Raw genomic sequence first — 27,617 nt, forward strand, 5'->3', positions numbered from 1 at the left:
GCTCTACCAACACACGGAGCTAAAGTGATTCTCCAAGAGAAAATCTCCTAATTGTTCCAGGCAATAAGTAGATATCAGCTCCATCTCTGTTCCACCAAGGGTTAATGGAGGAGAAGGGGATGTGGAGCAAAATATGAGTCAAAAGGAAAGAGGATTCCTGTCCGTCTCATAACATTAATTAGCAGCTCTTTTGCCACCTCCCAAACACAGGAGCATCCCTCCATCTTGGAGAATGGTTCCCTTTACCACTGCTGCCTCCTTCCAAGCCAACGGGCTGTAGCTGGACTGGTAAAGTACAGACAGTGGCAGAGCTGCTGCTGACACCAGCAGGAGAATCAGAGAGAGAACCAAGTCAGAACACAGCCTTAAGGATGAGACTGGGTAATTTAGGTACATCACAAAGGGCTCATTATTGTCCCCTGAACCCCTCAGTGGGAAACACCCTATTCATGTTACTGGGATGCCTTCCTCTGACTCTGTCTCTCTCAGATACTGGCATCACGAGTCTTTGCCTGGTGCTTCCCTTTGTCCTTTCTGTTCTTTTCTCTCTTCTCCTTTTCTTTTCTTGTCTTTTTTCCCCTCCTTTAACAGTTTTCAGTCAACCCCAGGGAGACAGTCCCACTCTTATTTGCTAAAATAACTAGTAGTTAAATGACTGACATTTAAAGCGGTATCTTAGGCTTCAGCATTGCTCCACTGGGAGAAGATACAGTGATAAGTGTGTGGGGAGAGGGAGGAATAGGATGTGGATCATGCTTCTAAGAGCTTTTCTTTTTTTTTTTTTTTTCAGGCTGTCTGCAGACTCCAGCAGACATCATTTCTGCTGGAGCACTTACGGAGTACACATTTCTAAGTGGGAGACAGACAGAGGGCTGTCCATGGACTATCAAAAAAACCCATAAAGCATAAATCAAACTGGAGGCCACTACACTGGAAACCTCAACAAGGAGAATGTTATCCTTTTTGATTACCTGCTTTTGTCCTTTCTTTAGAGTTAGTACTGCAAGATCACACTGAACTGCACCAGCATATACAAAAGGATGCTCAGGACTTGAATGGCAGCACATGGTGCTGCTCAGGATGTAGGTGCATTGACAGAGCTTGGAGATCTTTGGAACAAGTATACGTGCACGCTCCACTGATAACCAAGTATGTGCCATTGAGCCTGCTGTACCCCAGTGCCTGGACTCACTGTGTGCTAGTGTAGGCATGACAGCAGAGGTGTCTGCACAGGAGCCCAGCCCAACCCAGAAAGTGATTTCTGCAGAAGTGGCCAAATTCCATGCTAGAATAATGAACAGGCAAGAAAAGACAATGTACGCAAGGACTCAAATGTACAGTGGCTCTAAGGTTGGTAGCAATGACAGCAATGAAGCTGTAGGTCGAATTAAAGATGCACCGGTCTATGTCTGTACCAGAGCAGAAATGGGATGAAGGCCAGGACTCACAACTGATTTGACATTCTACAAACTCCTCAGGGCTTTCCGTCCACCAATTATACTCTTCATGTAACTCATCTGCTGCGACCTCAGTACATATTAGCATCCCTATGGCTGCTAACTTTCCTTTCGGCTTTCCTGCTCATACCAGTCAGCTCAAGGCAAGCTCTCCCCACAGGGTATGGTGTAATGATGCCTTTGAAAGATCTTCAGCAACAGTAACCATCAGTACTTTGTTCTGTTCTAGTTTGGTTGGGAGAGACAGATGGACATTTGCACTCACACCTGCAAAATCCCCTCTCTCATCTAGGTGAGATTTTTCCATTTTCCACCTAAAAGATTTCTCCTACCAGCAAGATATACAATCAGCCAGCTACCACCTAATTAGCAGATGGACTAATTCATTTGACTTGTCAGATCCCTTGGAAATTTCACATGATGGAGCTATCCCATGGGAGAGCTTTTCTAAGACAGTTGTTCAAATGAAACGTCCAAAAAACAAAGGGAAATAAGTTTATCGGCCGCCGGCCATGTAGTTTCACCATTTAATTTCTTCTAATTTTGTTTTAGAGGTTTATAACAGGTAAGACAATCTTGAATAATAACAGCAATAATCCTTGTGTATGGTTATGACAAAGGAGTGAGGACCAGATTCATCAATGTAAAGGAATACTGTATCCAGTGAGAGCTCAACTCCCATGCTGCCATTTGGCTGAATTCTCCTGAAGAATCAACTCTCTGCTTTTGCCTGTTCCCCGCACTGGAGAACCTCTTGTAATATCACTACATGTTAGTGTACAATGTAAATAAGTGCTAAAACCTGATGCCATGCCTCTTATGGGAACAGCAGGCAACCAGCAGGAAAAAAGCCCTAAAAATCCACCAAAAAACCTCCTATGCAAATTCCAGACAATATAGCTTTGCTTTCTTTTTCAAGTCCTCCAAAATGGATAGCCCAGAGGATTGGGTTGGAACCCTTCTCCACAAGTAGGTAGCAAAGGGATTCTCATTTGGCTTGGTAGGCACCTGTGGGTATATGCAAAAAATTACTTTGCAATGCACTGTGTGTACCTGCCACTGACAAAAATGTGGCAGTAAACAGAGAATGTGTGCAGTAGTGGGTATTTGGTGTCTTAGTTTGGAATTAAAGAGAACGTGGGTGCTTATTGCTGTTACTGGGTGATGACAAGCCAAAAGGTGATCTGAAAGCCTAAGCAGCAGCTGCTTCTCCTCTGCTCCAAGCTGCTCTGCTGGGGTATTACATAGGCACAGCAATGATACCTGGCAAAACCAGTAGCTCTGAGTTTTAATAAACACCTGATGGGCTTAACAGTTCTAATAAATCACATAATCTACTTATTTGCTGTCTGGTTTGTAAAGGTTTAGGGTACAGTGTACTCATGCCTCCAAGACAGTTGGGCTGGAAACTCTGTAAAAATGAGAATGGTCTCCCAGAGCACAACCTGCCTACAGAAAACAGGTTGCTAGCAAAAACCCCAAATAACTGTGATAGCAAAAGTCGCTAGTCCAGTACTGTCTCTGAATAACACCCCCAGTTTTAACTAACAAAGCTTTATAATCAGAACACCTCTCCCACCTTTTCTTCCTTGACCTATAAGTGAAAGAAATGCCCTCAAGTTTTCTTCCCCTTTGGGTACTTTTGGTGCAAGGTGGGCAGATGAAAAGACTCACACTTGTGACATCTACAGGACAGGAAGGAAAGAGGCCAGATTAATCTCAGTTTTTCCTCCAATTCCTTTTATAGTCAGCCCTTGGTTGATTTATAAAAGACAACAGAAAAGGCCTAGAAGCAAGACAGCTCATCTCTCTGTGACTGAAAACACACTCCAAATCCAACCGGAGCTGGGGGAACTTGGGTGCAGGCTGCTTTTGGATTATTCTGCATGAGATTTTTTTGTGAGCTTTCCATTTGAAGGCTGTTACTCATCACTTTAGCTCATGTCATGATGAAGCACCTTGCAGAGAACAGGACCCAGAAGCAGGCTGCTCAACATCATATATTGTGCGATCCAATTTGGTAAATTGCCTTTCCTACACTGGTGCTATAAGGTGCTCAGCTGGAGTCCATATACTAAATCTTGCCTCCCTGTGGAAATAGCCTGACATGGCCCCAATGACACACTGCAAATGCAGTTCTGCTGTGAGATCACGTCGGGGAAGTTAATGCCATTTCTATCCCACATGCAGATTTCTTCTTCTGGAAAAAATAACATGGGCAGGACACAAAAGAGGCCTACTGTACAAGGATCTATGGGGAGAACTGACATAAAGCCTTCAAAGGTAGCAAGAGAATAGGTGCCTTTGAATGCATCCAGGGAACTAGACTGTGAAAGAAGAGGGAGAGGTAGGTCATTTACCCTTTCCTACGCAAGCAGCTTGGAAATGTACTCCAAATCATTGCATCCTTAAATACCTTAACCCAGAATTGAGTGTTTGCTGTGCTTTTTGAGGCACAGGAGGGGACAGAAGGCACCCAGGGGCCACAGAGAAATGAGCAAGGAAGCCTGTAGCAGCAACCTCTCTGAAATGGCACATACTAGCAAACACTGGTACTTGGCAACTAAAATATCTGTTTCGTAGGGCAGACCAGAGCTGCAGCTCTCTTTTTCTTTCTTGCTTACAAGTTTAATTTTAAATATACTCGATACTCATTAAAGTGGTGGAACCTAAGTCACTGCAGCTTGGTAGACACCAGAATACATCTTTCTGTCCATCACCATCTCATGGCTCCTTCCAAAACATCCCACATGCATCATTTTGCACCATCCTATCTCACATCCACAGCTGCAGTTTACAGCAACTCCAGCTCTTCCCTCCTGGACTGCTGTCCTTCTGTGATTTTCCTTCATGTCTTGCCCCAAAACAGCCCTTGCCCCACAGCTCTGCCTTCACTGCTAATGCCTCAGCCTTCCTCTCCTCCTGGCCGAGAGAAGTTGCATTGGGATGGGAGGACATTTTGCTGCAATGACATTTGCCCTCCAGGTTTGGATCTGTTTCACCCATAAGCAAACTCGCCTCTCCAGAATCAGGAGACTGTTGTCTTCAGCCAAACCTCAGCACCTCAGCCTCATCAAGAGTTTGTTCTCCCTGACAGCCTCTAATCAGTTAGCCAGTTTACCGAGGGAAAAATTTTATCCTTTCTGCTAGAATTCATTTTTATGACACCTACCATAAGAGATTTTAAAAAAATAGGCATTAAAATGGTTTATAGAGGGTATTTTTATAATCCACTAAGCTGTTTTCCATTTCCACCGATATGACATCTCTCAGCTATAATTTATAAATGCCATCAGTTAACAGGCACAGAATCTTATCCTACAATTTCTCCTCTCAAACGCTTTTCCCATTTAAACTTTCTGTTAAATCTTTGCTGTGCTGCTAAATCCAGAGAGATTTGGCCATAGCTGGGGGGGAAATAAAAGAAAAAAAATTAAGTAGCTAATTAGTGTCACTGGATTTGGGGCATCCTATCATGACAGAATATAGAGGAAGCATGTCCTCAATAAATATTTTGGGCGTTTAAATAAGGCTAATGCCCCCTCTACACAGCAACCTCTAACAGCCTCAGAAAATAAAAAGTTTTATAGGCAGAGAGTGGCTGCTTTCCCATATAGGGGTGATGAGGACATTGTATCAGTCATAAATTTTCAATGCCTCTGACTGTCCCCACGGTTATTTTTGTTACTGATTGCGACTCAGAAGGGAGTCACTCTGAGAAATGCGTCTGCATGTGCCAGGGTCCAACCTGGGGACACCCTGGGAGAAGGTATTTATTTAAAGCCCTCCCAGAATTTCCGTAACAATAATTACAATTATTACAGCAGTTAGATATTTTCTTCTTTTCTCTGCCAAGCTCAGATTGGAAAACTCCAGACTTTGCCATGATCCCTGCTACTAAATCACCACAGGGAAAACTAAACAGAACATACACTTCTCCTTATTTGCAATGTCTCCAGCATTTCTGTCTTAGGTCTGCTGGGAGACTTGTATTGGGTGCATGTAGTCTTTCAGTTGTGGAAGGTCCTGACTTGGAAGAAGCAAGCCCAAAGGAATTGATTTTTGGTTTCTTTAATGTGGGCATGAAGAGATCTCTTTGACTCTGTCTAGGTTAAGGATGGTTCATGGTCTGCTCAGACTCCTCAAAGGCCTGGTGGGTTTCCAGTCACAACCAGCAAAACACTTCAGATGATTGTGGGAGGGAAGTGCCCCCAAACTGCCTTCCTTATGTGGAGTGAAGAGGAAGCTTTCAAGACACATGGAGAGAGCAAGCCACCCCCCACTAGCTTTTTATCTAATGAACACCTAATGCTGGTGGGGTGACAGGCTTAGCTCAGACAAGCAGAGGATCCACAACCTTTAACTTTTTTTTTTTTTTCCCAAAGGAACTTTGTCTACAAATGAAAGGCTTTGTTCAATTGAGAGTTATCAATAACCTTTCTTCAGCCCTTGAAGACCAAAAAGGAAAATGAAGGGCACATTGGCTGAGCTGAATGGAAAAGCCTCACCCACCACGAGGCCGCCTGGTGCTACACAAAAGTGAAATCAAGAGAAGCCGTCCTCCCCTGTGCAAGGGTTAGTATTTTAAATGCATCTCTGTGAATTTCTTCCCATTGGGAGATTAAATGCTTCCCTGCAGGCAGCGGGGGAGGAGGAGAGCTGGTTCAGTCCCTCCTCTTCCGAAGTAGCTTAGTCACGTCTGCATTCACCCCCAGCACTCCCTCCGCCTGTCCCATCTCTGGCAAGGCAGCATGGTGCGAAGGGTGTCAGCCAAGCTGGCCAGCCATACGGGCCAAACCCCAACCCCATGTTTAGGGAGGAAGGCAAAGATTAAGATAAGCAGGTGAATCACGCTCTTGTCACTTGGGGAGCGGAGAAGAATGAGCATGCACTGCCAACATGAAGGCCATTTTCCTGCTGTCATAACCGCAGTGGGAGAACAGATGGAGAATAACATGGACTGCGGCCACTCAGCATGGCCCCTGTGCACTCCCACTTTGCCAGGCTGCTCCGTGCTTGGGGAAGAATGTTCCCGAGGATCCTGCATACAGAGGTAGTCCCTGTTCACCCACTCAAAGCACCTACATGGCCTTTACCCATATGCTGCCTGGTGCTTCCAGGAGAAGAGGAGTAGTTCCCCCACCACTTCCCAGACATCATAGCCTGCTGCTCATGTGCCAGCAGACACAGGAGAGCTCTGGGTACCCACCAGATGGTTGTCCCTGCTTGCCAGGGATCTGTGGACCCTCCCAAAGGGAGATCAGATTAATCAGGAAGAGCAAGGACCGTAAATAAGAGCCTAAGCAAGAAAATGATGCCAATGTGGGACTGGCCAGAAATGCAAAGCCATGTCCTCTCCTATGGGCAAGTGCTCACTCATGTCTCTCCACTTATTTATCAACCCTGGCAGTCGCAAAAAGCACATCCCCCCTTGTGAGCACCCAGCCCTTTCCAGCTAAATGGATGCTGCTGTATCAGAGGGGGCTCTAGATATTCCCAGGGTGGCTTCGGTGGTGCCTCGTCAATGCCAGCCCTTCCCACTCCCCACCCTGTCCAGCCCCACAGAAAAAAAAAAAAAAAAAAAAAAGGGCAAAAAATAGCCACCAGGTATCCAAAAAAACCTTAAGATGTTAACTTCCTCCTAAAGCCACCCTTCACTTACAGTCTCACACACAAGAGAAAGAACAGCTACTGACACAGTCAAGGTCTCAAAGGCACAGGTAGGTCATCTGAGGCTTGAAGTCAAAGTCTCTGTTAACTTTGGGACATGTCTGAAAAGTGATTAGTCTCTCATTCCTTGCAGAAAAGCCTACACGGCCCAATGATTCAGGTGCTGCTCTTTCAGGACCTCAGACTTTGTCCTTTTTCATGATGGTGCCTTCACTAATTGCACAGCCCCAAGGTTAGTTCAAGGGGACACAGGATGAGAGGAGGTATTTAACTGTACGCTTTAGCTGCCGTCTGTGGACGGGGCCAAGCTGCAACAAACGTTGATTTAAAGAACATGTTAGAGGCTGCCTCTAATGCACTTGCCACAAGCCTTCAGCTCCCATTTATCATCTGTCCCTGATTCTACAACATGCCTAAAACTCAATTCTCTTTTCTTTTTTTCCTCAAGACACCCTTTTCAATACTTTTTTTTTTTTCTTTAAACCATTGACGTATTAGTGTATTCCCTTGCGCATTTTTTTTCCTCTCGCTTCTTGAGAAAAGAAATGCCACAAAGAAGCTGTTAAAGCTCCTCAATCACCTGATCCTGGCAGGAGGTTCCTCTGACAAACCAGAAAACAAGGTGCTAGACCGATGCATGTTCCTGAGGCAAGATCTCTCTCTGGAAGAGATGAGTATCTAGGGAAGGGTATCAGCTCTCACACAAGGTATCCCACAGCACTGTGCCAAACCAAGCCAGAGAGGAGGAGCTGAGTGCAACAATGCAACCTCTGCACCCTCCACCACAGCACAGCCAGGGTGTGAGCACCCAACACCATCCTTTTCCCTCACCCACCCAAAGTGTAGCAGAGCCAGAAATAGCCAGAGATGGAGTGGGTGCCCCTGGCTCACCCATGCATGGGCAGGAAGAAAGTGGACCATGGGAGCAATCCCGGTTTAGCTGCTGTTAGAGCCTGTTCTGCAGTAGACAGCAGCATCACCACAGAACAGAAGAGCAGAAACACACATCTTCCATGAAAAAAAAAAATCATTGAGCTATAATCCTGCTTTTGGCTTGTTCTTTTATAAGAAAATATGGCTTGGATAAAATAAAAATAAAAATCCATTAATCCTGTTTGTGCCACGCTCAAAACAGACCCGCAGGGACACTTAGTATCACTTAGAACATGCTATATCACATTTAGGTACTGATGGTCTTGGAGGAATCAGTAAACACTGAAATGCCTTTAAAGATCTGATTTTTGGTACTTACAGACCTAAACTAACAATCAGGACCCCAGATATTCAGTAAACAAATATAATGGTGAAACACTGCTGCGAGAGCTTACTAAACTCATGACAAGAGGGAGATGCAACAGGTGAACAGCAGAAACCATGACAGCCATGAGATACTCACGACATCTTAAGCATGGGGCTTGCTACGGTTACAGGCACAGACAGGAGCAGAACAGCCAAGAGGAAAATCCTGCTGCAGGGAAGGGAAGAATGAGCAAAAATCAGGGTGGAGAATAGCGTTGCTGGGCAAAACCTGCAGGAAATGTAAAGACAGCAGCAACGGGATCACAGGCTACAAAATCCCCTTGACTGCCTTTGGATCAAGTGAACCTTCTTTAGAAAGGGCTTGATTTGCAATCCAGGAAACCCACAGTGCAGAAGCAAGGATGCACAGTCGTGATTTCCCTTCACACTGAAAAGATGTTTAGAAACCAAACCAAAATTAAAACAAATGCTGGTTTTGCTTGGAATAATTCACGAGTGCAAATCAAAGGAAGAAAGGTTAAACCACATCTACCAACTAAACATGAAAACTGAGAATAACAGCTGCAGAGGGTCACAGCACCCCATCACCTGGCGGCATCCCGCACGCACCAGCACATCTTACCATGTCTCCTGCTGAGACATGGTAAGAGACAAGAAATCTCCTTGAAGCACATTGGGAGTCCAGGATTTTAAACAGCCAGGAGATAACAGCAGCCAAAAACACTGGTGTGAGCTCATAGCTGTTGTAAGGAGCATAATTAACATGGGCTTTCATTACGTCACTTCTCTCTATAGCAAAGGAGGCTTAGATTTAGAGTGCCACATCAGACCACTCAACATCTGCACAGGAGACCCCAGGGGACCCCCACCTGGACCATCGGGCAAAATGACAGGGAAGCACCCTTTGGCAGAGCTGCTTTGGTGCAGGGAACTTGTTTGGGGCTGCAGCGTGGCCCCACAGCCCCTTTCCCACTGCGTAACCCCACACTTCAGGGGAGCAAATGGGCTGATGTGGCAGAGGAAGCGGCGGTGTGCTGAAACAGCATGAAATCCAGGCCAGGCAGCAGCAGGTGCTGGTTTTGGGTGGGAAATGGTGTGTGGCAGACCTAACCTGCCTGGAGTTGCATATATGGGTTTCACGCAGAGGGGCTGAAATAGCCCCATAACCCTTCCTTCACCAGTATTTTGGGCACAGAGAAAGAAGTAAAGGGCCCTCATTTCCCTTAAGGAATTTTTCAGCAGAGGGATGCTCTCAAACTTTTCAGAGGAAAGAGTGCATTGGCTGCACATCCCTCTCCCTGCCTGCTCTGGGCAATGGTACCCACGGACTGCTCCAGCTGATGCTGGGAAAAACGAATTTCAGTGAGGAAGGAGATTTCTCCCCAAAGATGGACTCATTACTGGCTTCCAGGTGCCAACTCTTAAAGCAAATTCTTTCAATCTCACAAAGCATCTTTAAGAAATGATAGACTGCATCGGCTCAGAGGAAACTGTCTGCTCCCTGATAATAAATGAGTTGTTAGCAGAGGTAGCAGACTCCCAGATCCATTTATGATCCAAAGGGCTTACAGCTGCTTCCCGTTTTCGCAATGCCAAAACCACAGAACGCACAGACAGCAAGGGATGGGAAGGCAGCCTCCTGTGCCTGTCTGCTCGCTGCTCTCCCGTGGCTAAAGGGAGACTGTCAAATGAAATTTCCTTTTGATGGAGCCTTTTTTTAATGTAAAAATCACTGTTGAAAGTGAATAATTCTCTGTGTTGGCTGCAGGCAAGGATAGATAGGAAAAACACTGCAAATCTCACCCCTGCATGCTGCACCTCTGCAGCACCTCTTGCAGCTCTGGACACGAACTGTCCTATGAGTGCCGGTAGTCCTACAGCAACACACCTGGTTCCTCTGGCTGCAGCCCCCGCAGACAGCGTGGAGACAAACACACCTTTGCCAAAGGCTCCTGCAGTCCCACCGGAGGATGCTGCTGTACCTCAGTTGTCTTGGCCCCGATTCCCTCCACCCCCACCCTCCACGACACTGCTCTAGATTTCACTGCACAACCCTGGGAGCCAAGGGGGATGATTTGTTCTTCTTTTCCTTTTTGTTTTTAAAGTTTTCTGCTCGAGTTGCTAGTTTGGATTCACACTTGCACTTTCCTTCCCGAGATAGGCTTGAAACAAGAAACCTGAACGCACATCGCTATCACACTCCTCTGAGATTGCTGTCAGATGGCAATCAGAACACAGGACCAGAGCAGGGTGGGATTCAGAATATTCCCAGGATTTTCAGGTGCATTTTGACCCAGGGTTTTGGGTCTGATTTGGATCAGCTACTAAAGGGTGCTACTTTAGAAATGACTTTTGGGGGGGGGGGCAAACAGCATTTATTTTTTCTTCCTCAAAAAGTTTCACAAGATCATTTGTTCCACTACCACGCAGAGCTTAGCTGTGTTCTTCCCATTAGAGCTAGTGGGGATTGCTCAGTCAAATCCCCCGGTGCTATTTTGAAAATGCTACGGTTAGCATCTGAAGGCATTCCTCCCCTGACACCAACCCTATGATCCTCCGGAGCCTACTCCTAGGGAAATGCAGTATCAGCCAGGAGTCTATTGACAAAAAGAGGGAGAAAGAGATCTGCTTAAAACAAAGACAGCAAATGCAAACCCAAAATCGTTGTTAGAGCCCTGCAAACACTATTGCCAGCAGCAAGCCCATCAAAAGTGAGAAATAAAGGAGGGCAAGAGGATGAGAGCATGTCTCAGGATAATGGCAGTCCCCTGCCCTTGAGGGCCCACTGCAGTACTGTACCAAAATACAGAAGGTGAATCTGAGAAGAGCAGTTTCTATGTTATGAACATATGTTTTCATGACTTCTTAGCAATACATCAGAATAGCACAACTGTGAACTGCCTGTTTAGGATGTGATGCCTGCTTTTATCAAAGCCTTTATGGGCTGCTCGCAGGGAGAGCAAGAAAAGGTTTGGTACTGCTGAGGTACCACTTCGGCAGAGTATTAAGGAATTAGCAGAAGGACATGATACAGCTGCAGACACTGTGAGGTAGGATTCATCTCACCTACCTCTCAAGGTCTCATGGTAAGCTGTCTAAGTCAAGTTTGTCACCTTGGCTTCCCGTATCGACAAGGGAGATAAGCAGGCAGCTCTGGAGGGCAATTCCTCCTGTACTAAGATGGGTGTCTAAAAGAGTTCAAAAGGATTGCTCACTGGAGAGCTCTCTGCTGATTACAGAGGTAACCTTGATGAGTAGCTTAGATGAGGGCAACTAATCCTTAGCCAGAAAAGTCAGAGGGGACAAATTCCCTTCTTCGTGCTTTAAGGACTTAAGACCTGCTGCTTAAAGGTGCTGCTAAGGCATGTAAGCAGTGACATGGCACAAGCACCCTGGGTCAAACTTGGGCTTGGTTCTTCCCCTCTCTTCCTCTGTCCCCCCACTGACATCTGGCAAAGCAGAACTGACCTGATAAGCACACAATTCTGTTGCTTTACCTGCCGCTTCACAGAGGAAGGAGAAGTTCAATTAGGGACAGTGCATCCAGCATTTGTACTGAGGGCACACATAAGGACTTCATTTGTGAACAAACTTTGATGGACTAAAGTTTCCCAAGCAAAGAAAAGAAGTTTGGGAATGGTCTTCTCATTGACAACTGCTATCTGAGATGCTGTGTGTTGGTTTTCCCACTTCAGTGTGACTGTTAACCTCACTAAAACTGTGATGATGCTTGAATGAGAGTTTCCTCTGACAGAGCAAGCCTGTACCCCAAACTAGTGCTAGTTACTCCAGAACAAGAGGTGATATGAGCTTTTTGGTGAAGGGCTCGTCTACGAAAGTGTGCAGTTGCTCTGGGAGCAGGGGTGGAAATGCAGGAGCTATGTCACCTCCTACCTGGGGGCTGCATGGTGAACTCACTGGCCCCTAATTATTAGCACATAAACATGGGCATTTCCAGGAACATGAAGAGCTGGTTTTCTAGTCTGTGGGTGACTGCGAATGGGCAGCCTCCTGAATGGGACCAATGCGGGTTCAGGAGAGGTGCTGGTAGCTGCTCCCTCCAAGGTCTCTGCTGAGTCTGGCACACAAGTCTGCTAAGGTGGAGGATGTTATGATACAGATGACTCAATGTTAGAAATCTGCCTGACTTCATCCACACATTTCTTGCAGGTTCCCAAACAAGTGATGACTCTAAACACCTGTCAGCCCGGGCTAATCCACATCCCAGCCTCCAGCAAGGCTCTGCTCTCCCCAAAGCCTCTCCCTTTGCTGCCACCACAGGAGAGGAGCACGGGGACTCCCAGACTACCATCGCCACACCTCGAAGCTGCAGACAGTGGGTTTTGTTTGGCACAGCCATAATGTAGCGAGTAGAAAAGACCCCAGAACCAGGACAGGCTGGAAGACAGAATTAATTCTGATTAAACCTGTGAAATGCACTCAGCTCTGCCTTTGCTCAGGATGGACTAGGGACAGTCACTGTGCCTGAGAGTTTTCTGGGACAGTGAACTGGAAACCGCATCGCTGCATGAGCTGTACCGCAGCTTGCTTCCTTGCCCTTGCCTGCAACAGCAACGTCCCCTCAGCCCCTTCCTCCACTGCAGCCGTATGTGGTTTGGCTTTCTATTACTTCCTTTGGTAGGTCATTAAAGACATTACTCACTTTCTGCACAAAGACATTTCTCCTGAACTCCCTGCAGGCCAGGCCTCTTTCTCAGCTGCAGTTCCCTGGCTGCTTCGTCCCTTTGCAGACACAATGCTGGTGACCCAGACCTGCCCCCATTTCACTGCTGATCTGCGTCCCTGCTAGATACCAATCAGGTGGTCACTCCCAAGCCTCCCCTGCAAATGTGCTCCAATAAGAGCCTTCTTTCCAACTAAACTTCAGCCCACTGTGGTCTACATCTCAGCATTTGTTGTCTCCCTTTTCCCTGGCCCAATGGTCCCATCTCATGACCAAACGCATGGCCACCCGCTCACGTGCATCATGCAATAAACCATATATAAACGGCACACGCTTGTCATGTGATAAGGATGCAAGGTGTCCTGCTGCACAAAGCTGACTGAGGGGAAAGCACAGTGGTGTGTTGGGACTGTTTCAGCAGCAAGAGGGCTGCAGGTCATGTTAAACACGCTGCCAGTTTGCAATAACCATCTCATGCAGGGGATCCCCTGCCCTAAGCACTGAGGTTTGGCTCTGTGGCAGTTGCAGCAAGGAAGAGGGAGGCCAGGAGTGAGCTAAGATACAGTGCTGGGTGAACGGGAGACACCAGCAGGCTCCAGCTCATATTTGGGCAGAAGGAGACAGAGCCCTCAGAAAGCAAAACCTCCCGTGGCTTAGCTAAGGGCTGGAAAGAGAGGCAAGTGAAAACTCCAGCTATGGCACGTCCACAGCCCCTCTAGAGCTGCTGCCTGTCCCCTTTCCCACATTGGGTCTCCAAGCGCTGCTCCTGACCCAGCGTTTCTCCATCCTCTGTCCCTGTGTGCTCCCTGTTGGACTTTGCCTGTCCATGCTCTCCCCCCAAGCTCCTGTGCTTGCTGGTAATTTTTTCTGTTCTCACCTGCCAGAATAGCAACACCGTCCTCTTCCTCACGGATCGCACTGAATGGGGTGTGGGTGCTGCGTGGAAGGAAAACTAACAAGGCTCAGGGGATGTCGGCAGGCCAGCGGGAGAAAAATCTCGTCTGAATCAGTGTAGTCGCTGATGTCTTTTGCTCGTGGAAGCTTACCTCTAGCAAAGATCAAAGCAAAGTGTTTGGGAGGGCGGGGAGGTGAGAAATAGCCCTCCCTTTCATGTGAGATCTTTCCACACTGCATCCAGATTACCTACAGTGGCTTCTGTACCTCTTCTCCACCCTCCAGCCCTTAACCTTTCATCTCCCTCCCACTTCATCTCCATTAGCATAGTTACAGGACCTTGCTTATTAAATCAAAGCCAAGACTCCTATAGCTTATAGAGTTACAGACACATCCTATATTCACACAAGAATCTTGCCATCAGTTATAGGTTGCATCTCTTAGACATCAGGAGTTTTCTTTTGCATTCATCCGCTCTGCCAAAAACAAATAAAATCAAAGAATGAAAGGACCCTCTTGAAGAAGCCAAAATATGGGAATTTGCAGCTGTTACTCACCTCTTCATTGCCTCTCATTGCTACTTCCTCAAGGGATCAATCAGTCCTGCAATGCATAAGCTTGTCTCCTAAACTGCAACGTGGGATGAGGGTTGGCAGGGGTGTTGTTTGCAGAGAACAGGAAAAATAACTGATATACATTAATAAAAAAGTCAATGTTGCTGAGGGTTTTTTTGCTCTTCTGTGTTGTGGTGTGGCGTTTTTTTTTTTTAAGAATGCCCCAGAGGGAACAAGTGGGTCTGGCTGCTAAAGGGCAGCATGAGAAAATCAACTAGAGACTCGTTACTGTGTAAGCTAATGAGCGATCAGTTCAGCAGGTGAAAAGGGAACAGTTTCTGCCAGATAGCATGCTGTTATTATTCTAATCATTTGGTATTATTTTGAAATGCTTTTTTGCTAGGATGATGGTGGATTGCCAATGGCTGTGTTCAGCCCCTTCTTCTGCATCTTGCCTAATACCTGACTTCCTCAGGAGTCCTTGTAGCCTCCCAAAGGACATCCCATGCTCTACCAGGCGGCACTTTTCACAGGGAATAATGTTACCCTGTTTCAGTCCTACACAACTAAAAGCAAAGAAGTAAACCCCCATCTCTCTTTAAAGGAATACAGTTGAAATAAATGCATCTTTGTCTTCAGACTTGTGTTAATACCGCACCCCGGAGAATTTGGATCTGCAGAATATTAAAGTCTCCCTGACTTATTGCCTCTTTAAAGAGCATGTTGATTTTGCGTTTGCTCTGAGCTCCATGTGTTACTGAAGCTAACCGGGACTGTTTCCATTTCTACTGGCAGAGAGCTGTTGCCTTTGGGGCCCTAACCCTATTAAGGGAAATGTAAATGTATATATCTAAAATTCCCACTAGAGTTTTGGAAAGGAACAGCGCACTTCCCCACACTGCCTTCCTTGCAGCCACATGAAGATTTCCACTCTCACCTTGCTAATATGCCAAAAAATAAAGCTCTTGTGTTTCTGGCTTAGTAGGATCCCTATCACATGAAAAAGCTTTATTTTTAGAGAAGAAAGGATAAGCTGTGAGTGAAAACTGTGACTGTCACACAATGGACAGGTCTGGCCTTTGCTGCTCACTGTTTCTCAAATCCCATCTCTGGTTGCTGCAGAGCCCAATTTTTACATCCTCACTCTCTTTTTTGCTCATCAGGAAGGAGTATTTGGGATCCTTTCCAGAGGAGCAGATAGATTTGCAGGTGTGAAATTCCCCTTATTCCCCCTGTGACTTTTCCTAATTGCATCGTATCAGCTTTTCTCCCCAGGCACTGCTCCCACAGCACAGGATAAAAAATTAAAAACGTAAAAATAGTCACGCAAAGAAGTGCCTCCATGCCTTTTGGAGAGAAATGGACACATAAGCTTTGGGGAAACCCAGTCTTGATGCCTGACACGCGCTACCAGCCTCTCGGCAGAGCTGTGTTCGCCAAGCAACAGTGGAGCCCCACCAGCAGCCCTGCTGCTGATACTGGCCCACGCTCACCCAAGGCTCTCCGTGCCCAGACCGTGAAGGCAGACAGACAGCCTGCCCTGTCCTGGCAGCCGTAGCTGAGGAAATGGCTCAGCACTCGTGTTCTAAATGTCTTTCCTTCTTGGAGAAAGCATATGGGACAAACTCCCACCTTCTTCAGCGGTGCCTGCAACTGCCGAGCACCCTGCGCCCACCCAGAGACCTTGGATGCAGGAGGCTGGTGTCATCCCCAGGACCTGCTCCCTCCTGTTTGGCAGGATTTCACCCATCAGCACCCTCCTTAGGGCTGGACCTGATGCTGTAAGGTGATGGCATCTCACTAAACATGCACTTACTAGAAAGCTTCAGCGCATCCCTGCAAGAAATTGAGCATCCTTAACCTCAATTTGATCTAACGTGAATTGATGCTCTGCGATTCATCTGCCTGCATCTCATCTTTTCCTATTACAAAATCTAAGGAGATGTGTTTTCTTGTAGTACCTATGTTGTATTAATCAGACTGCATCTGATCATTAAATCCACATTTCTGCTGGCTTAACTCACATTAAATAATCATAGCTAGCATCCTGAGCTCTGCAGGGAAAAAACATCCCAAAGCATTTACGTGAGATTTCTGACACTGCGAAAATAAAAACAAGTCTACAAACACCATGACAATTACATACTATTACAGGGCTGGGCTTATTTAGACTTTGCAAGTTTAATTATAAAAATTGCATTGTAATTGATTGCTGTTGTAATAATTACAGTAACACCTTTCCAAGAAATAGCGACCATCACATTTTGGCAACAAAGAGGCTTCTTTTAAATTCAACATGCGATAATTGTTTAATTAAGCCAAATTTAGATCCTCATTTAACAACACTCAAATGTTTGCCTACTCCTTCCTATCTCTGAGAGGTAATTTGAGAGATAAAAAGAAGTCTCCAGAAATACTCTATCTATATATGTAAGTATCCAAGAAAAAGAAGAAAAGGAAATCCTTAATTTCATAGCTGATCTGGATCTAAGCTTGCTGCTATTGATAAGAACATAAGCACAGAGTGAGTGATTGCTACACATCCCTCTCTAATTGGTGCTGGGAGGCCTTCATAAAATATGAACATACTCCAAACTACATGTTCATTTTCTAATATGCAGAACAGATTCAACTGTTGATATTCTAGCAGCACCCACAGCCTGTACTTGGTATAAGGACCCCACAGTAACTGTGGCTATGCATACACAGAAGGAGAGGGATAAATAATTAATTGGTTTTCAGCCTCTTTACAAGTTTTCTTGAAGCTGCAAAATCCTGCTGCTGTCCTGCGCAGACGTCTGTGTTTCAGGTGTGCAGCTCCTGAATGTCCCTCCTCAGTAGCCCAACGCCTAAGCACACAAAAGCTGATGGCTGCATCGGCAAAGATACAGGGCTCGGAGCTGAACAGAGTTTTTTAGTCACTGATCATCCCTGAAGAGTTTTGCAGGGACAGATTTACCAAGCTGGTGACTCACCTTCTGCAAGTACCGCTCAACAGGGCATGTCCCCCAGGTCACTGCCAGGGAAGTCTGTCGCTGAGCCATGGTCCTCCCTGGGCAGCGTGAGCAACCACCACCATCTGCCTGACGCTGTGGGGGCTTACCCGAGGACTCTAGCCAGAGGCCAAAAGCAGGAGTCTCTGGACCACAAATTAATCTGTGGAGCGGTGGCTGAAACAACTCATATTCCCCAAGGAGCTGGGCTACGCACAGGATGGGGCTGTGCATTACATGTGCATGAATGGAGGCTGAGATGAAGAATAAGAGAAAACTATTCCCAGCACTGGTTATCTCAAGTAAGCAACCTCTCATCCCTTCGCTGCCAAGAGGACACAGTACTCATGTCCACTGCAGACCTCCCAGGCATAGGAATTTGCAGCTGTCTCCTAAGCTTCAGCCTCCTGTGTCCTCGCACCTGGCACAGAGCACTCCTCTTCCCACACCTCTCAGCTCTGACCTGCAGTATCAACCCTGCCGTGCTAAGTCTGCCTTGAGTCCAGTCAGCCACGGCAAAACCCAGCAAGGCAGAGTTTGCTAGTGACTGTGGAGGCCGTAAAGCTCTTTTCCAAACACAGCTGAAGACAGAACCTGTCTTTAAAGCTGATCAGAAGGATTTTGCGCTGCTACATCACTAGGCAAACCTTTCAGCTACACCACACCATCATTTTACCCTTTATAGTCACCTGGCACTGCTATATACTTTGCTGAAGGAGGGACTCTAAATTCACCTTCTTCCTAAACAATTGCCTTGGCCTTCAAAGAAATGGCACAAAACCAGAGCCTCCTAACCTTTAGTTAAGAACCCTCAAAGCGGCAGGTGTGTATTATCACACTGGTAAGCCACACCACGCATCCAGCTGCAAACACAGAGCCTGTTCATTACCATCGATTCTGTGGGATGGAATGAATTCAGGAAGATATTTCAGTTATTGAAATGTGCCCGTGTTTCAGTGATGCAACATTAGCATCAACCACACACATGAAATATGAGGTTACTGCACATTGTATCTACTACTTATTTTTGCTTTCTTAATGATTACGGTTTGCTTAAAGCCATAATCTGCTGATATGTTATGCACAGGGACCACAGGACCCACAGACTGACACTGCCCCACACAGAGGTGTTCACAACCACTGCATAACGATATAAAGTGCACAAACTGAAAGCATCAGAAATGCAAAAGTTACTGCTGAGCTGTCACAGTGACAACCCAGCGACAACAGCAGCCTCCTGATATTTTACAGATTTATCACTTTGATGGCTATTATTGTTACCAATTTATGGTGATCACTAGCACATCATTAACGGCTCCCTATCGCTGTCACCTGGGCACAAATGGGTGCGTCTCACACTGTAAATTCACCCATGTCACACCAAAGCTTGCTCATCCTAACTGGTAAGCAGATCTATGTCAGGCAGAGGTAGGACAGTGTCACAGTTAATGCTGAGGTATGTTTTGCATAGTCTCCTTAGGGTGCTGTCGCTTTGCTGCAGTTCATCCCACCACTTCATCATCACCCTGCAAAAGCTGCCCAACACAGTTTTTTACTTCTGCCATCACCACCGATTCTTAATATATATATATTCTGTATTTTGAGTGCTGCTGCTTCAGGCACTTGCCGTGAGGTCCGCATTTAGCACACAAGGCCGGATCCTAGCACGGGGCAGGATTTGGCACAGGGCTGGGACCTGCTATTCTTCCTCAGATGTCCTATTGGAGACCCTGATAGGAGCAGCACCAGGTTTACAGGGTCCAAACAACCCTTGTCTTAACCATCAGAGAAACAGGTAATGCCAATGACAAGGAATCACTGTTCTCTATCTCCATGGGAACAAAACCTGGTACTTTTAACTGGTAACATGGCCAGTCTTTTCTCAGAAGATAAGGACCGCTGCGTGGGCAGAGTTTTTATTCGCTGTAAATAAACAGATCTTTCTGCTGACATCTAATCTTGGCAAACGGGAAAGGAATTTGCTGGAAGATGAGGAAGGAGATAATTCCTGGCAAAAGTTTCACTCCAGACCTAGAGTACTAAAACCAGGTCTCTTAACGGCCTGGTTTTTTGGGGTTGTTTTTTTTTTTTCTTCCCTAGGGTACATGGAATAACACCTTCTTTTGTGCTTATAAAACAAATGCTGCCTTCCGTAGTCTGGAAGAACTTAGGAAGTTTTTAATTATAAGAAAAGAAAAACGAGGACAAGTGAAGTTGGACTGTGCGGAGTGCTCTGCTGGTCTGATCTAGGACAATGTGCCCTACATAGAGCTCAAATATAACATCCTTTGGGAGGTTGCCTTGCTTCCATTCAGCTTTTGTGAGACCACCCCCGCCCCCACGGTACTAATGACAGATTTCTGAAGCATAACTAGTATCGTGGTCTTGTTGTCAACGTTAATGCTGTAAACAAAGCCATTAGTGGCAGGCACAGGAAGGGAGGGGAAACTGTGCACAGATGGAGAATTTATTCTAGCGATATTCTTGCAGTTTCTGCTTTCTTTCTGCTATCAGCACTGAAATAGCTCATCCCCAGCCACAGTCAGCAACTCTACCCCAGGTGGGTGACTCTTTCCCTTGATAGATACAAGGTTTGTCTTTTTTCTTCTATTTGTCTGATTTTCCTGCCAAGAAAGTGCCACTGGATTGAGCTGAAATAGTTGTTCTTCCTTGATGGACACCTTGTAATTGACAAATAGAGGAATACTAAGGAAAATAGAAAATCTTTAGATGTGTCATTAAACAGTCCAATGAAAGTGCGGCAAACTTGTTACTTCTCTCTCCTATGTCAGACCAGCCAGGCAATTCCTGCAATCTTGTATTTCCAAACCCTCCACAGAAAAAATCTCAACTCCTCTTTTTTTTTTTTTTTTTCCTTCAAAGAGCCTTATTAATTCTTCTCCTGTACATCCCTGGTTCTTTTCGCAGGAAAGCATTTTTCTCTTCTGTGTATTTCTTAGCAGAGAGAACAGTTTGTGTCCACCTCTATCCAACTCTCCGCATGACTAAACTGCAGAGAGGATGTTTTGGTGAATCAAAAGAATACTACAGACATGAGCCAACAACAATCCAACAGGCTCTACAAAGGGAAGGGTTCCTCCACTCCTCATACACACAGGCTCAGAAAGCGTCTGACACCAGGTTGAACCGAGAAATTCTTTGTGCATCGCATCCTGGCGGCGCAAGCCCCTTGGGCACAGCACCGTGCCGCTCGCTCCAAGGGAAGCAAAGGCTGCGACAGCCCCTGCTGCAACCACAGGGCTGTGTGATGGTTTTTTATTTCCTCCGGTTCCCTCCTGGTCTTATTTGTTGCTGCTAATCTTTGCATTACCTGGTGAGCCAGTTTTTTCCTTTTCCCAACTATATCATATAACAAGAACGGCACAACTAACTTGCTGTGCTTTGGCAGGGTGCAGATACAGCCTAGGACTGACTCCGCAGTACGAATTCAGACTTTAATACTTGTTTTCAGAGCCAGTGATTTTGCTGGTTCTTGAAACTGTAACCCTCTTACCTCTCTGTCATTATTAGGCATGCCCCTTATTGTGGATCTGGACTCCACTTGCATCTTGCTGCTCTTTTCTGCTAGGTCTTTCTTAAATTACCAGGACAGATGGCTAAACTGGGGCTGAAGAAGAAGTTGTTCACAGTAAACAGACACTTCTGTGCACCCTGTGGGTGGAAAGGGTTGTCTTTGCTGTACATCATAGCTATAGGAAATACGGGAATGCAACCTCAACATAGTGAGTTGGGCAGAGGTTAGAGAAACAAGAGGAAATGAATTGTTTGGGGTTTTATACTGCTTTGGAAACAATGAAAAAGAAAATGCAAGATATGCTGAATAACTGCAGCACCACCTCACTCCTATGTCTTAGCACAAACCAAAACGATTCAAAAATCCTTTGCCCGTCTGTTTGGGGTTTTCTTGCATGGACCCTAAAGGCGAGTTGCACATTTGGAGCAAGAAGTCCCATATTTCAGACACAAAAAAAACCCCAGTCAGGAATAAAGAAACCAAAGTAAGAGAAAGCATGGCAAATGCCACTACTTACAGGTGTATGTCATTTCAAAGCTGTCACTTATGTTCACAATGTCAATCTGGGGTAGGAGTTTAGGGGGTTCCGTGAGCTGAGACAACGCAAACCTAAAAGCCGCATGTTCCTGGGACTGTTGATTAGGAAATAATCCCCCTGAGGAGACAAACAGAACAAGAAGAAGAAAGGTCTTAAGCACACCCTTATTAGCAACCTCTTCAGTCCAAAATATTCCTGCAAGCAGAGGCTAGAGCTTCCCAGTCCAGAGAGTGCCTCTACACTCCAAAACCCTTCAGTATGCAAGAGCTGGGGGGTTTCATGCCCGCTACGGACAGGCTAGGAGCAGAAAACCTTTCCAGCCCATGCCTTATGTAAAACCTGGACACATACAGGAGCCCTGACGCATCCCTTCACCCGGTAGCCTGCGGGGTCAGCATGAACTACGGGGTTTGGCTCAACTTCCTTACTGCCAATAAATTTAAGGAAGAGAAATGGAAGTGCTGCCAAGGTTACCTTTATAAAGGAGGAATGAGAGTCTTCCTCCCCCTCTCACTTGTAATTAGGCTCAGTTTAAACTCTGATGACTAAAAGGAGGGGTTTGCTCCAAAAGGGGTGCAGGGGTTCCCCCATACTATGGGACTGCGGGGTAGGGGCAGACTGGCTGAGCCTGGCCCAAGAGATGTCATGCTGGGTGGATGGGGACATGGCTGCGGGAGCCAGAGCGACATGGGACCCATGGCCAAACAACTGGTGCTATTGGAAGTTTGCTGCATGGAAAAACCCCTAAATTTAACAGGTGACAGTGGCCAAATTCAAAGAGGGCAAGAAATCAAAAGCTTGACCCTCAAAGGTATCGATTTGAGCAGAAGAGACAAGCCCAGAACCACAGGATGATATAAATAGGATAGGAACTGGGACCAGGCTGGACCCAGGCTCAGATCCTTTCCCCACCATGGATCTGGAACAAAGTGCTGCGATAACCCGGCCCTAGGAAAAGTTTCCTGCTGCTCCCCCAGCAGGAAACTTGGCTTGTGGCAGATCCCTTCGTAGCCTCCAGAAAGATGCTATTAAATTCAGACTGTCTTGTAATCTATATGCATTTAAAGGGAACACTATTATTGGCATTTTAAGAGTAGGGAAAGAAAGCATTCCACAACACTGTAGAATTAAAATGAAGCAGCAGAAAGTATCAATGCCCACTCTCCCGGGCAGACGGATCGAGGAAGAAACAAATGTGCAAGGACCTGCTATCAACGGCACTTTGCACATCTTTGGTATAAAGGGCATCTCCCGGTTGTGTGGAAAGGGCTATTTGTGCATGAACATCCCCCCCCCCCCCCTCCTGCCCCCCCTCCCCCACCCCTTGCAGCCTAATCATGGGTGCAGAGGTATAAGATGCTAGTAGCTGAGTTGAGCTATTATATGTGTTTGCTGAAAGGGAAAAAATCTGGGAAGTTGCACAAATTTGGGGCAAAGGGTAGGCAGGAAGGGAGGGAGACAGGGATGCAGCATCAACAGCAATAAAAGCACCGATTGTGCAGCTGGACTCAGGCAGTAGTTGCCTGAACTTGGTGGATTCACAATTGATTGGCATTGTAAAGAGAAGGGAGGTGGGAAAGAAAACGGACGTACAAGGGAAGAGAATTTGAGGCTAGGTTACAAACCATCATCAGTAAAGATCAATGGGAGAGTAATAAACCTTGGGAGGGAGGGAGGGAGGGAGGGAGAGGAGCACTGAGAAGTTACAGGAGGGGAGACAGGAATCAAACAGGCACTGCTGGTGCGCAGGGGAAGCAAGTAGCATGCAATGAAAAGAGACTTCAACGCAAAATCTTCCTCCAATAGCTCTGCCCTTATTCTTTAGCAACAACAACAGAGCGCCTGTTTGTTACCTCTCGTCCCAGTTACCTACAGATGAGAGCATCCTAACAAAAATGTATAATGCAACTGCTGGTTTTGCAAATGCAGCAATGCACAATGGCAGCCCGGGCATTTCAGACCAAGAAACAGACTATGTTTTTTCATTCTTCCTCCATTTCAGAGGCACTTTTCTCCCTCTGTGTTGGTGTGTGTGCAGAGGCATTTATTCCCAATCTTCCCCTCCCCCAAAGCCAAATTGATACATCTCTGCTCTTGCAAAGCTGGTACCAACGCACAAATCCAGCCCTCGCGGTTCACCCCCTCGCTCTCCCTCACACACACACATACACACACGCACACATTTACACACGCACACACACACGTTTAGCCTTCCCAAGCAAATAAACGGGTCAGTTTTCCCCCATCACCCCCTCTCCACCCCTACCCACTTGCCGGGCACAGTCGCTCCCAAACGGCCCCAAGCTCTGCACTCACCTATCTGGATATTGTTGGGGAAATTGGCCCCTAACACCGCCCCTAGGAAACTGGTGCAGAAGAAGGCAAAAATGTGCTGCATATTCCCTTTTGCATTGGCGAAAAAGAAGCCCAGGTCCAAGCATAGATTTGATTTTTCCCCCGCTCGGCTCTCTTTAGCTGCCTCTCTTGCCTCCCCTCCGCTGCGCCTTCAGGGCTGCGCGTCTCCCTCACTCGGAATCCAGTGCCGAGACTGCTGCTGAACACCGCCTGGCAGCGGGATTAACTGAGCCCCGTGAGAAAGAAAGAGAGCCCGCTCCTCATCCACATCCCTCCCCCGCCACACACAACACGCACACGCACGCACCAAGGCGCTTCCACCCAGCTCATTCCCCTTCTCCCAGTTGGAGCTCAACAGCTGGGTACGACATCCCCCTCCCCTCCCCATCCCACCCCGGCTCTTCCCCCTCCGGGGGCCCTGGCTGGGGTCCCTAAGGGCAATTCCCACCTACCCCTAAATTCCCGGCTTTCCCCCTCAACTTCTCTTGGCAGGAGCTAGAAGGAACCTGTAAATCAGTAGGTGGCAAACTCCTCTAGAGAAAGGGCTTAAACTCCTCTGCCTCTGATCCATCGCTTCCCAGCCTGGGCTCTCAGCCCTGGGTCCAGGAGTTGAACAGATCAGTCTCTACAGCCTGGCTCATTCAGACAACAAAGAGGGTCGTATCCAGCAAACATGCCTTGGAAGGAAGGATTTCAGAACAACAGACAAGAGATCCCGAAGGATGAAAAACAGAACCCCTCACCATCACCTTTCTCGTTGAATTTTTCCTGCCCACCATTAACTTATGAGGCATTTCCCCCCTGCGCTTGATGCGGAGGAATCTGTGCTCACCAGCACCATCAGACAGGGCAGGCTTCTGAAATTATTATTTTAGCCTGGCTCATTATAGGAGCTGCTCTGTTGCAGTTATAACGAGGTTGGAACGGATTTGACCACAAGCAGCTTTGCTCAAAAACAAAAGTGGGGGGAAAAAAAAAAAATCAATAAAAGTAACAATGATAAAAACCAGCTCATGGGCACAACTAGGATTTAGAAATATTTGAGGAAGAACTGCTGTGAGCACAGAGCCATAGCCATCTCAGAAAGGAGAGGAAATTCACCCATTCCCCTCTGAAACACTTAAAGTCCCAAACCAAACTTGGGGCCTCTTGTGCCAGAACCTGCATACCCACGTCCAAGCACAGAGATTCTGACCTTACCATTTGCAGCCTTAACATAAGGGGTTAATAGCAGAGAGAAAACAGAAAGAAAAAAAGGATGTTTGTGACAGAGTTAGAAATAGGACTCAGATGCTCTGTGTCCTGGTTTGGTGTAGGGTGCCTTGCCCTGGTTCCCACTCCCCATCTCCAGAAGCATGTGATTAAATTGAAAGAGCATCAGAGTGGTGACCGATGTTTAAAGGTCAGGAATTGCTCCTGCACAAGGAGCAGTTGGACAGACGAGGACTCCTCAGAGTGGGACAACTGAAATGGGATGTGACCAAAGCCTACAAAATCTGCAGTGGCACAGGAACGTTCCCTGTTGGCCAGAGGGTCCAGGTGTGATGTAACTTTGTGGTGCAGGGACAACACTACTTTTTATATCCTGAAGCCTTTTAAGTACAGAATAGTCCTGAAAACAGAGGCAATAACATCTTTTTGTTGGCAGGTCCTATACTTTCTCTGAAAGAGATTTACTACAGGTTTGTTTCCCCATTCAGCCCTTCCTGCCAGCTGAGACAGAGTCCTTGAGTAGAGCATCATCACACGTGATTATGCACTACCTCCACAGCCAAATGCCACAATGACTGGAAAATATGGTTATGTAGCTATGGGCACAGGCTCTGGGTAAATGAGAATGGACCGTGACCTTCATGCATGTCTTCATTTCATCTCTGCAAATAAGAGATTGGGATCTTTAACCTCTTCCTAGACAGTTTTATGGATTTCACTGTGACTTCTGGGATGACAAAATGCTTAAACACCCACGTAAATGCCAGAGTATGTACAGGGTCTCAGCACTGTCCTCTTATATGTTGCATCAGAGGAGTTGCACTGATGCCTTTTACAAGGACAATATATAGTTACACTGCAAAAACAGAACCCAGAAGACTTGCATCTTCCCTATGGCAGACAACAAAACATTCTTCTAGGATGGATTCCTTTTTTGCCCAAGCTACCCTTGACCAGGGCAATAACTTTCGGTGCCGGAGGCTGCAGGTTCATTAGAGCAATTGTTGGGGCACTCAGGAGTCAGTTACAGGTGGCCAAAGGATGCTCCTACCCTGTCTCACTGCCTGGGTGACCAGCATCACAGAGTCATATTCAAGCACAACAAATTTACATCTGCTGTTGATAGGTAGCACCTTCATCAGACTTCCATTTCACTTCTTGTATAATTTAAGCAGTACTGATTTGAGGCTAAAACAACCTGCTGATAGGTTTTATGGGCTCTTGCTTTCCATCCAGAATTTAATAGGAACAGCTGCATTTATAATCTGAAGAAAGGCACTGACGGATAACTAGCGCAACAGAAAGATGCTAGCACATTTTCAAAACTCCCAAACAGCCTATCTGATAATAATAATAGTAGCCATAACAATAAAATATTGTAATAGCTCACATACAGCCTGCACAGTCACATTAATTAATAATGCTGCTTTTGTCTATAAACCTCTCAAAGTGCAGGTGGCTTAACAAGGAGAACCTCACCACAGTGTAACAAGATAAGTAGCAATAAGAGTATTATTTTAAGAAGGTATTAATTTCCTTTTTCCCTATAGATAACAGCATTTTAGTCAGAGTTTTTTAGCACGAGGATGTTAGGAATTAACACTAGCTGCTCTGAAGCTTCTTTAAATCAACATCAAAGCAATATAGCTTCTGAACTTTTGGCTAAACACCAAACTAAGTCTCAGGAAATTGATGAAACTCTTCGATGTCACAAGTGTGGTCACAACAGAAAGACAGATCAATCCACCAGTCTTCCGAGAGAACAGCCCAATTAAATTATCTAGATTCCTAAAAACAATTGAAGGAGCTTGTTATTCCTTTCAGATTTCAGAAAACAAGGAAAATCATTCAATACAGCATATAAGTATATGGCACAGTGCCATCTTAATCAGGGGCAACTAAAAATATCAGGGAGTGGAGTTTTGAAGACCTGTGTTTTGTCTCAAAGTGTTAAGACATAGGTGGCACAGGCAGGCATCTGGTGGTTAACAGAAAACGTCTGACACGGTCTTGTGGGATTAATCCATGCAATTAAGTGTAAAGAATTAGGTAAATACATGTCTAAAAAAAAAAAGGCTGTCCAATTTTAGGTAAAAAATGCTATAAAGGAGTTTTAAAAGAGTGTAGCTAGTTCACTTAAGATCTTTACCAGACATGAGAATAAGAAAATTAATACATCAGAGCTGCTGTTCCCGTTGGGCTCTGCCTGGAGCTGACCTTGCTGTACTGGGCGAGAGCCTTTATTGTCACCCATTTCTGCTCCAAGGTTTTGCACACCAGAGGGCTTTGTCTCTGAGGATGCTGTCTGCCACTTTCCTCTGCTCTGCTTTCCCTGACACGGAGTGGTCCACACGAGCAGAATGGTCTGCCTTCCCTATCAGAGCTTTTGTTTCCAGGGTAGGAAATAAGCAGTTGTTGCAGCAGATATATTTCTGTACCAGAAGCCTTGGAAAAGCAAAGGACTC

The 27,617-nt window shown here is 46.2% G+C and overlaps 1 protein-coding gene across 4 annotated transcripts in view; it reads right to left on the reverse strand.

Moving 5' to 3' along the window:
• The window catches only part of GRIA1 (glutamate ionotropic receptor AMPA type subunit 1), a 125,938-nt gene extending 101,955 nt beyond the window's left edge, over positions 1 to 23,983 (reverse strand). For all 4 annotated transcript variants that reach the window (XM_086471178.1, XM_086471177.1, XM_086471175.1 and 1 more), the window contains exons 1-2: positions 23,902 to 23,983; positions 21,565 to 21,702 (exon numbers count right to left, since the gene is read on the reverse strand). In XM_086471178.1, the coding sequence (XP_086327304.1) occupies positions 21,565 to 21,702; positions 23,902 to 23,983 (220 nt within the window). The remainder of the gene's footprint in view (positions 1 to 21,564; positions 21,703 to 23,901) is intronic.
• Between the last annotated feature and the right edge of the window lie 3,634 nt (positions 23,984 to 27,617).

Source organism: Leptosomus discolor, chromosome 10 (assembly GCF_034619465.1).
Source record: "Leptosomus discolor isolate bLepDis1 chromosome 10, bLepDis1.hap2, whole genome shotgun sequence".
In the NCBI taxonomy this organism is placed as follows: domain Eukaryota; kingdom Metazoa; phylum Chordata; class Aves; order Leptosomiformes; family Leptosomidae; genus Leptosomus; species Leptosomus discolor.